This window comes from Equus quagga, chromosome 11 (assembly GCF_021613505.1).
Source record: "Equus quagga isolate Etosha38 chromosome 11, UCLA_HA_Equagga_1.0, whole genome shotgun sequence".
Lineage (NCBI taxonomy): Eukaryota > Metazoa > Chordata > Mammalia > Perissodactyla > Equidae > Equus > Equus quagga.
Genome location: NC_060277.1, coordinates 2,847,349 through 2,864,743, shown reverse-complemented (window position 1 = coordinate 2,864,743; position 17,395 = coordinate 2,847,349). Strand labels below are relative to the sequence as shown.

The 17,395-nt window shown below is 36.4% G+C and overlaps 1 protein-coding gene across 10 annotated transcripts in view; it reads right to left on the bottom strand.

Annotated features, from left to right (window-relative positions):
- Positions 1 to 17,395, bottom strand: part of AHI1 (Abelson helper integration site 1) — a 178,487-nt gene that overhangs the window by 111,082 nt on the left and 50,010 nt on the right. For all 10 annotated transcript variants that reach the window (XR_006890852.1, XR_006890851.1, XM_046677791.1 and 7 more), the window contains 3 exons: positions 16,858 to 16,976; positions 14,039 to 14,169; positions 12,699 to 12,839 (listed from right to left, as the gene is read on the bottom strand). Coding sequence is in view for 8 of the 10 variants with exons in the window: in XM_046677791.1 (XP_046533747.1) it covers positions 12,699 to 12,839; positions 14,039 to 14,169; positions 16,858 to 16,976 (391 nt within the window). In the remaining 2 variants the exon portion in view is untranslated. The remainder of the gene's footprint in view (positions 1 to 12,698; positions 12,840 to 14,038; positions 14,170 to 16,857; positions 16,977 to 17,395) is intronic.

Sequence of the window (17,395 nt, the reverse complement as noted above, 5' to 3'; positions counted from 1 at the left end):
TCACATACATTATCTGTTTTGATCATTTAAAATGAATGAATTTGATGGTGATGACGACGACCTGATGATGCTTTCACATACATTATCTGTTTTGATCATTTAAAATGAATGATTTTGATGGTGATGACGACGACCTGATGGTGCTTTCACATACATTATCTGTTTTGATCATTTAAAATGAATGAATTTGAAAAATTTAAATGCCTGTTTGTATATACAAAGGAGAAAAACTATAAAGTAACCATTTAAAAAAGTATTTCCTTAATTATATAATTTTAAATGGAAGGCCTTTCTAAACATGACCTGAAAAGAAATTGATACAACAAAGATTCATAACATGGACTCACAGATGAGCCTTCAGAGATTCTGTGTACTGAAGGCACATACAGAAATACGCTGTGTATATATAAATGTTTCTGGAAATCAGGTCCATAACTTTTATAGGATTATCTATCAAAAGACTGTATGAGTCAGAAAATGTTAGAAATCGTCAATACAAAAAAAGATGGACAGATTGTGCTACATGAACATTTAAAGAGTCTTCATTAAAATAAAAAAACCTACTGTAACCAAACTTAAAAAGCAAATGATAGGTAACAGAGTTCTTCCACCTCTCGCCAAAATAGGGTAACAGGGACCAGATTTGTTCTCCTGTTTGAAACTACGAAAAAGTAGACAAAACATACAGACGTGAAAAAACAAAAAACTTTCTTTACAGACATGATCATCCATGCAATGCTAAGATTATACTGAAGCCAGTGATGGATACAGGGAAGAATAGTCAACGGGGTACACACTCTCAAGTCCTGGCCGCACATTTGTGTAAATAACCTGGAAGGAATCTGAAAAATAAGCCACTAGAACTGATAATCAACTTCGGCAAGGTTCCAGGATACAAGACCAGCACACAAAAATTAAGTGTATCACTATATACAAGTAACAAAGAACAGGAAATTGAAATTTAAAAAAATATATACCACTTAGAAGGGCATAAAAAATAGGACACACTTTGGGAAGTATCAGATGAACGATGTGAAAGATGTGTACACTGAAAACTACGAAACACACTGCTGGGAGACACTGAATAAGAACCTAAACAAAGAGACCATCGTGTTCACAGTTGGAATAGTCACTATCGTTAAAATGTCAGTTCTCCCCAAATGATCTGTACATTCAATGTAATCCCACTAAAATTCCAGCAGGTTATTTTTGGGGAAATTGTCAAATTATAAAATCCACTTGGAAACGCAAAGGACCTAGAAGAGTCAAAATAACTTTGAAAAAGGACAAAGGGGACTTACACAAGCTGATTTCAGTTCTTCTTACAAAGCTACAGTAATCAAGACATTTTGTGACTAGCACAAAGATAAAGAGATCAAGAGAACAGAACAGACAGCTTAGCATATAGGGACAAGGTGTAGAGGCAATTCGATGGAGAAAGGATAGTCTTTTCAACAAATAGTGCTGGAGCAATTAGACATTCATATGTGAGAGAATGAACTTTGAGCAATATTTTACTCCTTGTACAAAAAATAACTCAAATCACAAATCTAAATGTAAAACCTAAAACCATTAAGATTTCTAGAAGAAAACATAGAACATTTTTGTGAGCTTGGATTAGGCAAAGATTCTTAAACATAACACCAAAATCCATAAAGAAAAAACAGATAATTCTGGATATCATCAAAATTTCAAATGTCTGTTATTCAAAAACATTAAGACAACTGCAAGACAATCCAAAGCTTGGGGGAAATGTCTGCAAATAGCGTATCTGATAGAGTGCCACTTGTACACAGAAAACCTACCTCTCACAACTCAATCATCAGGAAACTAATGAGCCAACTTAAAAGATGGGCAAAAGACCTGAACAGACACTTCACTAGAGAAGACGTATGAGTGGCAAATAAGCCATCCATAGGTGAAAAGGTACTCAACATCACTAGTCATTGAGGATAAGCAAAACCAAAATGAAATAGCACTGTGTGCCTATTAGAATGGCTAAAATTAAAAAGACTGACTATGCTAAATTCAGCAAGGCTATGGAGATACTGAAACATTCCTGCACTCCTGGTGGGATTGTCAAATGGCACAACCACTTTAGAAGAAAGTTTGGCAGCTTCTTAAGAAGTTAAACATACATGTGCAATAGGATCCAGTCCTTCTACTCTTAGGAATTTATTCAAGAGAAGTGAAAGCAAATGTCTATACAAAGACTTGCAGATGAATATTCATTACAGCTTTATCTGTAATAGCTAAAAACTGGAAACAACCCAAATGCCCATCAGCAAGTGAATGGATAAACAAACTGCGATATAGCCATACAATGAAACAAAACTCAGAAATAAAAAAGATGAACTATTGGGGTAGCCCTGTGACCAAGTGGTTAAAATTCCACATGCTCTGCTTCAGTGGCCCAGGTTGGTGGGTTCAGATCCTGCGTGCAGACCTACTCCACTGACTAGCCATGCTGTGGCTGTGTCCCACATCCAAAACAGAGGAAGACTGGCACAGATGTTAGCTCAGGGCTGGTCTTCCTCAAGCAAAAAAAGAGGAGAGTCGGCAATAGATGTTAGCTCAGGGTGAATCTTCCTCAGCAAAAAAAAGAAAAGAAAGAAAGATGAATTATTGATAAACTTTAAAATATAGATAGATCTCAAAGTAACTATGAATGAAAGAAGTCAGATAAAAAGAGTACATGAGGGGCTGGCCCCACAAATAAAGTAGAGGAAGATGGGCACAGATGTTAGCTCAGGGCCAATTTTCCTCAGCAAAAAGAGGATTGGTGGTGAATGTTAGCTCAGGGCTAATCTTCCTCAAAAAAAGAGTATATGACACGAGGGGCCAGCCCAGTGGCATAGCAGGTGGGTTTGTGCACTCCAGTTCGGTGGCCCAGGGTTTGTGGGTTCGGATTCCAGGTATGGACCTGTACATCAATCATCAAGCCACACTGCAGTGGTGTCCCACATGAAAAATGGAGGAAGATGGGGACAGATGTCAGCTCAGGGACAGTCTTCCTCACCAAAAAAAAGAGAAAGAGTATATGACACACACTGTTTCACTTAAATACAATGCTAGTAAATGAAAATTAATTCATAGTGATTGCCTGGGTGGAGGGGAGGTAGGAAGAGCATACCACGGAGCACAGAGCACCTTGTGCGGAGGATGGATGTATTCACTCTCCGAATTGAGGTGACGGTCTCACAAGTGCACTATCAAAGTGACACTTTGAATACACGCAGCTCATTGTGTGTCCATTACACCTCAATAAACCCACTCACACAAAAAGCAATGACCAACTAGTGATGAGAGGTTAATATTTTAATATGCAAAAAGTCCTCATAAAATCAATTAGAAATGAATAATCTAACAGAAAAATGGGCAAAAGACCAGTACAGAAAACTCACAAAAGAAGAATTATGTGGCCAATAAAAAATATATTCAATCTCACTAATAATTAAAGAATTAGTAAGGAAAAAAGGTAAATTAGAAAGTAATGCTTTTTTTTCCCTGCCTGTTTAACTGACCCTTTGTACCACAAGATATTTTTTCCTAAGGAATAAATTGAATAAGGGTAGCCAGGTGGGTACTGAAGTATTGTTTAAAATATTAAAAAACATAACAGTGAAATTGTGCAACAACAGTTGCTTAAATAAATTATGGCGTATTCATTTAATGAAAGGGAACTCAGCCACTAAAATTATGTACGGAAGTATAATTATCAGGACGGAAGACTGCTCATGATATATTATTTACTGGAAGAAAAAAGTTTATCAAACAATATAACGAATATATGAAAAGATGATCACTTTTTTCTTAGTTATCAACCTTGTTTTCACAACCATGAATCTGAGAGAGCACACATAAAAAATTTTATTTCTTTGACCTTTGTATTCACGTCCTACTTTGTTCACAGTCTAAATGAAGAGAACTCAGTGGTAACTGGTGGTCTCTCGTAGACCTGGACAAGGGACGCACCAGGACGGCATCCAGGGAGGAGACCCGCCCTTTCAGAGACGCGCCTTCCTCAGCACCAATCGCCGTCCTCACACAAAAGTGCAGCTGTTTCTACACTTAGATTTTTAGGGGCTTCACTACTATTTTCCAGTTTACATTTTAGACTGCTTTTCATAACACTCAGAACATTTACTTACTCTCAAATCTTCAAGATCGTCTAAAGAACAAGAGAACTGGAAGCTGTAAAGCAAAGCGCTCTCTGGATGGCATTTGGAAGATTTACCACTAGAAGGCCAGTCAGGGATGAATGAATCAACACAGGAAAATCACGTTGCACGATCTCTGCCTTATTGGCTTTTCTAAATTGTCTTTAACATCTCATTGTTTTTTGCTGCTACAAACAGAAAGGAAACCTGGGTCTAAATATTTAATGGCATTTTCTGACTCTGTGTGTTTTAGTACCTGCCTGATACATATCAGCCAGCCACAATTTCACACTAGGCTTGGAGTGAGGGAATGCGCACAGAAGCACATCCACTGATGCATGCGTTACACAGGATAGTAGAATTCTTGTATTTATCCTACTCTTTTTGCCAAACCGTATCTGCTAAGTATTATGCTATTATTATTACTCTTTTTTAAAAAAGGAATTTTTTTTCAAATAGTAAAAAAAAGTATTGCCTAAAATATTATCTGTTTATTTTTCCAGGCATGAAGATGACTTTCAGAAAGAATTAAAATGGCCTCAATGGATGCAGATAACACAAATAAACTCCAAACAATTATGAATACTCGTCTCTGTCATCTAAAGGGAATTTTCCATACAAAAGCCATCTGACTGGATTTCAAGGAGTCAAATTAACACCCTACTTTATCTTTAGGACCTCTTGTTCCGTGGAGACAGCCACTCAAAAAAAAAGCTGCAGAAATATTCACAAATACCTAGTTTCTCAGATACTAGAAACAAGCTGCTTACAAGGGCTTGCATTCTTTCCCCTCCCCATCCTTCCACAAATATACACATCTATTTGTATAAGACTATACAGATGATTTCACTGTAAAACAGATTATAACAGATGATTTCTGAAATTCCTTCAAGCTCTACGCTTCTAACATTTCAAAGATTTCTAAAACATTTTTACATGGGCCAAGGTTAGAGGATGATATTGTAATTTCTCCACTGTATTTCTCCACTTCATCATTTTCTCTTCTTTGTGCTAACTTAACATTGTACGTTTAAAACTTAGCTCTAACCTAACTTGATATCTTTAAAACTCACAATGTACCGGTCTCACCCTCACCCGTCCCTCACTTTTTGAGGAGTGCACTAGAGCGGGATCTGGGAATACAAAGACACCCGACCCCCTCCTTGGGTTTGACCCTTTTGGAGGTCACCAAGAAATTACTGCTCTGTCCTAGGTGGTATAGCCGAGGAATGGACAAGGTGCTGAGAACACAGAGGCGGCAACTACGTTAGCTTAAAGGAATGTTATATCAAAATACCTCTAAATTTATCTACAATTGGCTATAATTTGGGATTCTAAATTTTACATAATTAAAAAAATTCTTAAAATGTTTTCATAACTGACAATCTTCTGATTTATATAATAAGTTCAGTGCTTCTGTGTATTTTCTGACCTTCAGCAATTATAAAAAATAACGTGGTTTTCTCAGGAGATTTTTATCTTTATAGGAGGAAGAATGGAGGAAATAAGATATTTTAATCCAGTGCCCTCTAAATTTGAAGCGAATACAAAGTTTGTTATTATTAAAAGCTATGTGTACTTATGTTATTGACTTTATAATAAAGTATGACTAAAAAGCCAACATATTCTTTCCCTTACACTAAATTAACAGTAAGATTTCCTTTTGCTTCAACACAATTCCTTTGTTCAAGACTTACTATAGTCCTATTACTGTGTATAGTCATCTTACTAGATACTAACTCCTTTACTCATAAATTATTCTTTCTAATGATAATATGATTACTGTAAGCAGGTAGGTCTACTTCTTTAATAACCCAGCACTCAGCAGTTACGTAGCATCCTCCTTCTACTCCTCTGACAGGTGCTATGTGTAGAGAACTTCTGTCATCTGAATGTGTCCCCCTAAAACTCCTATGTTGAAATCCTAACCCCCAAGGTGATGGTATTAGAGGTGGGGCCTTTGGGAGGCAACTAGAATACGGGAGCAGAGCTCTTATGGATGGGATTAGTGTCCTTATAAAAGAAGCCCAGAGAGATCCCGTGCCCCTTCCACCAGATGAGGTTACAGCTGGAAGGTGCTGTCTATGAAAGACAAAGCAGGCTCTCACTGGACACCCAGTCTGCTGGTGCCTTGATCTTGACCTTCTCAGCCTTCAGAACTGTCAGAAACAAATTTCTGTTGTTTATCCAGTCTCTGGTGTTTTGTTATAGCAGTCTGAATGGACTAAGACAAGCACGTTCAGGGGCTTATAATGTTTTTGACTGTATTTGACTGGGCCTCTTGTTCCTGCTTCAGTTAATCTTAAGAGAGTGTGTGGATGAATCAAGAAGGTCTATTGAGTAACATTTCAATTCTAGCAGCCTGGGTGTATTTCAGGGCCTGTTAGTAATCTTGCACTTCCTTGACATATTTTATATGTAAAGTAGAACTTATAAAAATCACCGATAAAACTGTTCAAAAAGCTGGACAAGAAAGTGTAACAGATTCATGTCCCGTAACCAACCAAATGGGAGAGCATCTACCATCATTTGGTAAATCTGTTAGTTGAACATCAAAATATAATAAACTATCTCCAAATCTCTTGAAGTTCATGCTATTGTTCTATTGTTGATTGCCTATTCCATTATCAATCAGTTATCACACATCATGCTATTTGACTGAAAGTGTGTGATGTGTATATTTCTACAGAAAATACCCAGGATTTCTCTACTGCAGCCCAGTTCGTGAACTCCAATCTATCTATGCTCCACATCTTGCTTTATAGTTTAAACTTATCCTCTGAAAAACCACTGAGATAAAATAAAACAGGTATTGTTTTAATTTACAGGTGAAAAAACAGATGCAGAAATGCTAAGTTATGTGACCAGGGTCAGACAGAAAGTGATGGCATTTCATCCAGAACTCCAGTGCTCTAACCGCTGCTCCAGCCTCCCCCACCACACTGCTGTCTATTAAGCACCATTCCATTCTTCCTTCTTGGTGCACTTTAAAAAGCACCAATGTAAGCATAAAAAAATGCCTGGATGGGAATTTAGGTCTGCTGTTTATGCTCAAAATCATTAAGTTGACTAAGTTTTCCATATGTGCTGAATCCTTGAATGATACAAGCTTTCAAATCAAAGTATCCATTATGCAAAGAATATTAAAACAGATGCCTTGGTATGGCTTAAAATTTGGTATTTCTATTTCTTAATTTCTCCTACTAGGCTAATAATAGATATTTAAAACTGTGGCCTATAGTCAGTTATATATGTTACTGCATAATCTTATCCACGTGTGAGGATACAATATCTAAGCTTGCTTTTGAATCATTAGTACTTCAAGAACACCATTAAACTACATACACACTATGGATATTAAATTTATTTCAACTGGACTATCTTATGGCAAAAATATTGCAAAAGTAGCTACATTAAAATTAACGCTACATAATAGAGAAAATTCATATTTTGGACTATATTGAGAATATAATGGCTTAATGTGTTATAATTACCCCCAGCATCTGTAAAAGAGTGAACTATTAATAATATACTAGATAACCAAAGTTCCTTTTAATCTTAAGGGGTCCTCCTAAATATTAAAATTGAAAACAAATACATTTTACCACAGGAATATCTGGCTACCTTCTATTTTTCTTTTTAACGATTGGCCCTGAGCTAACATCTGTTGCCAATCTTCTTTTCTTTTCTTTTTCTTTTTCTCCCCAAAGCCCTCCAGCATGTAGTTGTGTATTCTGGTTGTAGGTCTTTCTGGTTGTGCTATGTGGAACACCGCCCCAGCATAGCTTGATGAGCGGTGCTAGGTCTGTGCCCAGGACCCAAATCTGCGAAACTCCAGGCCGTGGAAGCAGAGCACGTGAACTCAACCACTGGGCCGCAGGGCCAGCCCCTCCAGCTATCTTCTTAATTTAAGTTACTTCATGAAATAGGAAATGCAAAGGCTAAATAAGTAGCTGTGACAGACAGCTTAATGTTTTAAGAGCATGGGCTCTGGAGCCAGACAGCCTGGTAAGCTGTCCTGCTTACCAACTGTGTGACCTCAGGCAAATGACTTCATCTCCCTATGCCTCAGTTCCATCATCTGCAAAATGAGGACAATAATGACATCTATTTCGTGGGGTTTTGGGAGGACTGCATGAGATAATTTATGTAAAGTGCTTGTAAGAGGAGGGGATACACAGTAAATGTTTGATAAATGTCAGCTACTACCACCACTATTAATATTAGCCCCAAATTTACTAACTCATCCACCCTTTCATTCCCATATTTTTAAAAGATTTAAGGGAAAAATGCTCTTCTACAGGATTTGTAACCTTTATTGCAGACCTTTACTGCACATCAGTAACATACCCGGTGCTGTGTAGACAAACAGAATGATAAACACCACGTGCTTTTGATCAACAAGCAAGGTATATAACAAAATTTGTATAGGAACGGAAAGGCATACACTGCCTTAAACTTTGGCAAAGCACATCACAGCGTGAAAAATAAAGCTATCAACGATGACAATGTAGGTGGTCATTAACGAATATGGATTCTACAAATAAAATCACGTTTAGTGTCAATGGTAGAGACTGCTTTTCAGTTTAACTAAAATTCTTCCAGAGGTTTAATCAACTGAGGAAGTAGAAAAGATTGGAAAAGAGCATGGTAATCTGAGTCTGATTCCTGGGTTCCACAGCCCTGTTCAAGTGGCACACAACAGATGCTCGCTGAAGACCTGTCCTGTCTAAGCCACCAGGACGCAGAGCACACCAGAGTTAACACTGATTCAGAGCAGCTACTGCCATCTAGTGAAAAATTAGCAGGCTCACTACCTGGGCTTATCAAATAATGCTGAAAATGTCCCAAATTAAGACTTGACTCAACTTAAAATACTACATGTATTTTCATTATGTGCCAGTATTCAGGCTAGGTACTGGTAATAAAAAGACAAATAAGCCCCCATCTCTGCTTCCTACAAGGTACAGATGATTCAGAGAAATCACATACTCCACAGAGAGGCATAAAGTAAATGTCATTGTAGGTAAAAAAAAAAAAAAAAGAAAAGGTTTGCTGATTAGACCATCAAAAGCTAATATTTCAGAAAATCTGCTAAAAAAGTAGTGTAGTGTAGCAAATAAGAGCACAGACTCCTATTCCAAACTGTATGGGCCCAAGTCCTGGCTGCTGTAAAATGGGGATAATTATTGTACCTATCTCATAAGATTACTGTGAATAAATATATCACATATTTATATACTCATAAATGTATTATATCTTAAGACAGTACCAGGAGCATAGGAAGTGCCCTGCATTAGCTATGATTATCACCAAACGTAGAAGAGGCTCCTAGACACTGAGGCAGACAAAGATTGATTAATAACGCAACATTAATTGCTAAAGTCTAGCTTTGTGAATTTAATTCAGCAGAAGCCGTTTCTCTGACTAGCACTCTGTTATGATGGGAATCCTGAAAGGACATTATCTGTGGGACTCGGTGACTAAATCTTGTATTACTAGATGATTAACCCTTTCAACACCAGGCAAATAAAACTGCCTTCTGAAAGTAAAAATTGTATTTCTTACCAAAAAAAGCAAAAAGTCAGTAGAATGAAAGACCCAAAAGACCACAATTCGAACATATGCTTAACAGGGAAAGACGCTTGCTGACTCTTCACAGATTTTGTTAGAACTGAAAGATGGATGATGCATTTAGCTACCATTGTGGTCTCATTCGCAGCTTATTTAACTTATGAAAAAAATGAGCTTGCTCCATTTTCCTTGAAAATTACCTAAACATATCAGCAGCTCTGACAAATACTATTTAAAAATCATCTAACTGTTTTATAACTTTCAAATTTTATACGATTAAGACATTTAGGTAAAGCTACATGTAAACTTTACTTTCAGACAAGAAAGTTTGGGCAAAATATTCCTGTATTAAGAAATAAATAAAATATAAGGCAAAACTACAATAGGTCAATAACAAATATTTTCAACGAAAAATTTAAAGACTATTTGACTTCATGATTCGGGCCTGTATTTAATGAGCAAAATATTTTAGAGTCTGAAACTACTTTTCATTTTCTTATGGATACAGACCATTCATAAGAACTGTGCTAAATCTTGGATTGCCTGACATTATGTAACTTCTTCCTAAGCTTCCTCTTTTTAAAAATAGGCAGCAAAGAGTTGGGAAAATGTGTTGAAACATTTTAAGTTTTAATTTGTTTGTAAAGGTGTGTTAGTATATCAAAAATTGCATTCTGACTACACTGCACAAAATAATTTTAATTTCATATGTGTATTATTTGAACATTTTAATTTCTAAAACACTGAGAAATCCTTTCTCTTCTATGTTAAGATAGCATGGAAATAACATAATGTTTTTAACTTTATGCATTTATTTTCTAATACAACTGACCTAGAAAGGTACACCCTCTAGTAAAAAAAAAAAAAAGGAAAAGGCTGCCCACAGAAAAGAGTAAGAGAAGGAAAAAAAGTTTTTTCAGTCCCATTCCATACAGAGATGCTTATCAGCATATTAAAACATAAGTTCCCACAAAGTCAAGTATATACTGGTTGGATAAGCATGATTAAAACCCATTTTACCTTTCTTGTTTGTTTTAACACAGTGCTTATCAATTTACAAAGTACTTTCACAGTCCCTGTCTCAGGAGCCTCACAAATACTCTTCAGCGGCACAGGTATGATTAGTACCCTCACAAATACTCTTCAGTGGCACAGGTATGATTAGTACCCTCACAAATACTCTTTAGTAGCACAGGTATTATTAGTACCATCAACTAGACAAGGAAATGGAGCTTCAGGAAGGCAAGAGGCTTGAGCCTAAAACCCATGTTTTTGAACTCCTAAAACACTTTCTTTCTACTTAATGTTTCTAGAATGGACATTTTAGTCTAAATGCCTATTGTCTAAAAACCAAATGGGCAAACCTAACTGGGCTAATGTAATGATGAAATTCCTCTATCAATGACAAAAAATAACTGAAGGAAAAAAGATAAGAGTGGAGCTTTAACTTGCATTTGTAGCAAAAATTTCAAAAGCCTAAAAAAGCAAATTAGAAATTGAATGAAGACTGTTGTGAAACCTCTTAAGAGTCTGAGGAAATAACTGTGCTGCCTATTTCCTGCGTAACAGTTCCAATTATAAGCACTTACGTATAACTCTCCTCCTTTATGTGAAGACTTAGAGTGGGTACAAAGAACAGACCTGTTTGAGGATACATCATGTTTGAACTAGATACCAGATCTAGACAGAGGATGACTTGAGAAATCCATTTGTCCTATCCTATAATCAGGCAGTGTTTATTTTTGCTAACATTTCTTGTAATAAATGGTATTGTGATGTTTATCAATTTCACCATTAGTAACAGTGTTCTGTAAATTTAAATGTGTGTTAGAGAAATTCATTATTTCTTCTCTGTAAAAGTCTTTAAAATAAGACGTCTCAATTTTACACATTATTTTCTAACATAATTCACCTGAAAAAGCATAATAAAATCCGTGGTGTGACGAAGAACTTCAGGTTTAGAACTCAACTCAATTATCTAATAACTTAGCACTTATCACAACCATTAATCAATTCAATCTGTATTAACGTAACAAACTTAACACCACTTTTCATTAATTTAAAACACTCTGTCCAAATAGGTCCACATTAATATTACTTACATACATATTTGTATATTTATGCATTTATGACACTGTATGTAAGCCATCCTAGCTTAGCAAAAACAGTGAATGACACATGGACATCCTAAACAAACCAAAGAGACTAATAAAGACTGTTAACTTTTGTACAAGAATTGATAGATGAAGAAAATGGAATTGCAATTTTGAGAGTGACAGTACTATCACTACAGGGCAGAACAAGGAAATCCTAATTTCAGAACAGAAATTAAAGAAATACACAAAAAAGAGCATAAATCCAAATAATTCTAAAAATGCCATACTATTCCTGAAAGACATGTCCAAAGTCTTTACTTCCTTATTATTTCTCAGAATGACAGAATAGTGTAATTTTAGAGTAGAAAAAGACATTTGATTTTTTTGTCTTCTTTTCATGTTAAGAAACTCTCTAAACTACAACTTATCAAAACTATATGCTTTAGTAAAAAACAAAAACACAGATTAAGAAATTAACTTCATATTCAACTGAAAACATTAAAGATCCATATTTCCTAAATGTTATTTACCTTTTAAATTTAGTTAACACATTCCCAAATAAATTTCTAGGTGAATTTTATTTATTTAAATTGATTTGCAAAGAAAGTGATGACTACCTCTGGGATCCCAACATAAGGACACAACCATTATGTGTACTTTTGCTGATATTTAAACTCCATAACAGTAATGCTGATAGAAAAATACAATGTTGTACCATAATATAACCTATTTAATATGGCTCCTACAGTATATTCAAGAGAGCTCTGTTAACACAAAAGATGATAGTTTCTACAGGGCTCATGATTCCTGGTTCAGCCTAAAAGTAAAATACTCTAAATATTCTTCCCTTATCAAGCAGTAGACTTACCATGAAAATCATAAATATACAGAAGTAGTGGCTCATTCTGCCCAAATGCACAAAATGCAACCATGTTTTCAAGTGGATGATAAGAAATGTCTCGAATGGGCGACTTGAATGGCAGGTCAGAATACATCGCTACTTGTTCTCCTAAATAAGAAAAGACACCCAATAATTTGTACTGCCTCAGACATTTCTCATTAGAAGATTATTCTGCAACTTATTAAAAAAAATTTCTAGTGAGTAATGATGTTCACATTATTTATATGAAAACCTTAAATATTTATAAATATTTTGAGTACCACTGTATTAAATAATTACCTTTATTTCTCATTCTGTTGAGTCTCCTATTTCCACTTCTTAATCCAACCTCCTCAGTGAGGTTTTAAAGACTCAAAATAGAGACAAAGAGCTTAGCAGCAGAGAGGCACTTGACTCTGACATTTGACAGAGCTGAGCAGGAACTCCAGGGAGAATCGGGGGAGCCGCAGGGCTCTAAAACTGAAGACCCTCTGGTTGGGAGAGACTTGGTGGGGAATTGATGTTTCTATTGTTTGATGTACCATCTGCTTTAGAGGTATGATCATTAATGGCTAAAAGAGGTTTAAGGAACCTATGAAAATCAGAACTCAAAGAGCAAGGCGCCTAGATCATTTATTGAAGGGGAAAAGAGATTTAACACTTCGGAACTGATGCTAAAGTATCAAAACACAGTACCCACGAAAACCCTAAGTGACCCGACTGGTCAGAAACGCCTACCGGGAAGATCAGGAGAATAAACAAGGTAAAATCCAACACTATTCTTTAAAGAAAGTTTCAGGTAAATTTTATAAGATTCTCTCAATTTATTGCTAAAAGAAGTTTATGCAGTTTCAGCTTTTCTTTTGAAAAACAAAGATGTGGCACCAATGAACTTCCCAATGTAATCATTTATTTTATTGAAAAAAACCTGAATTACAGTAATTCAGGTAGATTGCTATTGAGTTTCAGACATGAAAAACTGACAGGAACATACGTGTTTTCAATAAACATATACTGCAGATGTCTAACCATCTGTATACCTAGTGATAGTTCAAATTCAGCTTATAACATTTTGTATTCTGCATTCCAGTCCTCATTAAATACTTCGTGATTTACATACATATTTGTATATTTAAGAAGAACGAACAGAATTTAATACAAATTTAGACTGAAGCTGAGTTCCATTACTGCCTTTCCAATTTTGAAAAAGATAACTGAGAACCTGAAACCAGAATTTCCTTGAAAATTATTCCATAAAATGGTAGTTTTCACACTTTTTCAAAAACAAAAAAAATTTTTTTACTTTGGAAGATCAATGAAATATTTACCTGTTTCTGGGTTCCAAACATAGACTATAGCATCCTCACTTCCGGCAAAGAGAAACGTCCCGCATGGTGTCAAAGTACTATGGATCTTCTCTCGGTAATTTGCTGCACCTACAAATTTCCTTGCCGCTAATCTATAAACAAAAGAGATTTTACCAATGTAACCTGTCTCGCCCACTTAAAAGACTGGTGGTAGAAAAACTTCTCTTTTAAATACTTCATTTGCATTTAACGAACAATTTTTGAGAACCTGTTATGTGGGATACATTCCATGATGGATGCAGAATAAAGAGACAGTCCCAGAACTCAGGAAGTTTATAATTTGGCAGGCAAGAGAAGAAATGCATCAATGTAAAACAGAAAGTGGAGGTAGAGTGTGCCACAAAAGAAGAACAGAAAGAGGACAGTGCAGATTTGGATATGAGAGAGTATTTCTAGCTGTGGAGAGACAGACTATTTTTGTGTGTGCATGTGTGAGGAAGATTGGCCCTGAGCTAACATCTGTGCCAAGCTTCCTCTGTTTTCATGTGGCATGCGGCCACGGCATGGCTTGAGGAGTGGTGCTAGGTCTGCGCCCAGGATCCAAACCTGCGAACCCCAGGCAGCCGAAGCGGAGGGTGTGAACTTCGCCACTACACCAGTGGGCTGGCCCACGCAGAGAGGGACTACTTTATGGAAGTAGCATTTGAGTTGGTTACTAAAATACTAAAAAATGAACAGAATTTTTATATTCTTATGTTTTTTCCCATGTGGTGAATTTTTAAAATCACACAATGAACACTTGATCCTTGCAGAAACATTAGACAAAACATATTGTTAAAGCATCTCTTAAATACGGTTTACAACAGGCCGGCCTGGTGGCACAGCAGTTAAGTTCACATGCTCCGCTTCGGTGGGTTTGCAGGTTTGCATCCCGGTGCGGACCTAGTACCACTGTCAGCCACACCATGGCAGCATCTCCAATAAAATAGAGGAAGATTGGCATGGATGTTAGCTGATGGCCAACCTTCCTCACAAAATGAATAAATAAATAATGATAAGTAAATAAATGAATAAGGTATACAGCCTGCCAGGCTTTTTCACTTACGAATAACAGCTAACACTATTTTAGTTCTCACTACGTGCCAGGCAGGTACTATCATCATCCCTGGTTTACAGAGAGGATATTACACACACTGCTCTGTTACTGCTTTCTTCAGTCAACAATAAATCCCGAATAATGGCCTTCCATGTCAGAGAATAAGATTACACATTATCATTTAACAGGTATATATTCTATCATTGTCTAAATGCATCTTCAGAATTTTCCTGTTGTTGGACGACACTTAGGCTGTCTCCAGCTGTCCCTTACGCTCAACATGCTTTCTATGAACAATCTTGTGTGTATACATATTTCTACACTGTTATAATTATTTTCTTAATATAAATTCCCAGACCTGAGGTTACTTGGGTCAAACACTTCTGGGGTCTTTGATATGTGCTGTAATGTTTTAAGTACTTTACATGTTTAAACTAGTTTATTCCCCACAAAACCCTTAAGAGTTATGGTTTATTGTCTCTCCCATTTGAGTGGTGAGGAAAGAGATCCAGAGGTCAGAGAGGTCACTCGGCTGGGAAGGGGTGGAAAAGGTAGAATTAGGCTCTAAACAGCTTGCCTCTAGAGCCCAAGCATGATCTAAAGCCGAATGCTACACTGCTTAAGAAGAGAATAACTAAACCCCTTAGGCCTGGCCTTCTAAAATCTGCTCTAATCTCTACTCCTAAAAAGTCTCCCTCAGCACGCCTTAACAAGACACCCACACTCACACAGACTTACTCACTCTGTCCTAAACACGACTTATATTATCCCACCTCGAACTGCACTCCCGGCTTTTCATGTTTTCCACTCTACTGAAAACACTTCTGTATCGTCTAAATTCTATCCATCCCTCAAGGCTGAGCCTAAAGGCCAGCCTCTCCATGGAGCCCTGGACAGAAGACTCTATTATAGCTGTCAGCTTTACTGATGCCATGAGAAACATAATCCTTTTATTACATATTCATATTCATTAAAAAGTATATATTGAGTACTCGCAATCTGCCAGGCATGACATGGACTACATACAGAAAAAGAGAACAAACAGACTCCAGTCCTAGAAGATCTCACAATTTAGCCTAATTAAATGTTTTGTGTGTTCTTTTGTAGGTGGTACAACTAGATTATAAACTGATGAACGAATTCTGCTTATCACTCCCCCACAGCACCCATGCCAGTGTCCTGAACAGTTCTACAGAAATACTGAAGGGCTTAAACGGTTAGCCCTAAAAAGGCAACTGCAGAATAGACTAACGCAGATCACCACATCTGCCTTTCTGAACACAACAATGAAATTTAATAAAATAGCTCTCTCTCACTTGTTTTACAGGAACTCTTAACACCAAAACAAAAGGACACCAGCAGTCCAGGCTGGTTGTCCCAGAATTCTGCTTCTGTCTTTTATATTAAGGAGACGTCCCTTCATTTGCCTTATTAATAAATAAAACAGAAAAGAAAAACAAGGATGCATTAATCAAAAGCCCTCTCATTTCAGTCTCAGAACCATTCACATTGTGGGCAAGATAACTCTCAGTTGTGGGGGCTGTCTTATGAACTGGAGGATGCTTAGCGGTATCTGTATCTCTGGCTTCCACTAGAATCAACATTCAAACATGTCTCCAGACACTGCCAAACATTCCGTGAGGGACAAAACTGTCTAGCTGAGAATGGCGGCATTTTATAAATGTGAATTAATTCATTACTTATTCTGTGAGTACTTAAGGTGTCAATAGTGAAATATACTTACATCCGGAGATCCATAATTCTCAAAGTACTGTCTTTGGTATGGATTAACAAACGTTTTCCATTGGGATGAACCTCCAAATAACTTATTGGAATCCCCTTAAACTCACTCTCTTTAATTTCCTAAAATAATTTAAAAAAATTATAAGATATTACCAAAGTTTGTCTAATGTTAAATGTTTTTTAGAGCACAAATTTAATTCTAAAATGCCATTTTTCAATTGCACTATGCATGATGCTTTAAAATTGTTAGCAAAAGTTTTCCCAGTAACTTCCGTTTAAGGTTGAAACTAAAGCTGATACAATGTACTTTATGGTTGTTATGTAATGCCACATTTAACTCGTAAGTATTTTTGCAGTGTATTTCCAAACAAGAAGCACTTCCTACAAACACATCTTCTAACGTTGCATTTTCTGTTTATCACCATATAAGAAAGCCTCCAATTTTTATAAATTCAAAAGTGTAGAATTAACTTCCAACTTCTATTTCAGTCTCAGGTTATTTCTTCACATACCTACTTCCACTATCTTGAAAAAGGTAT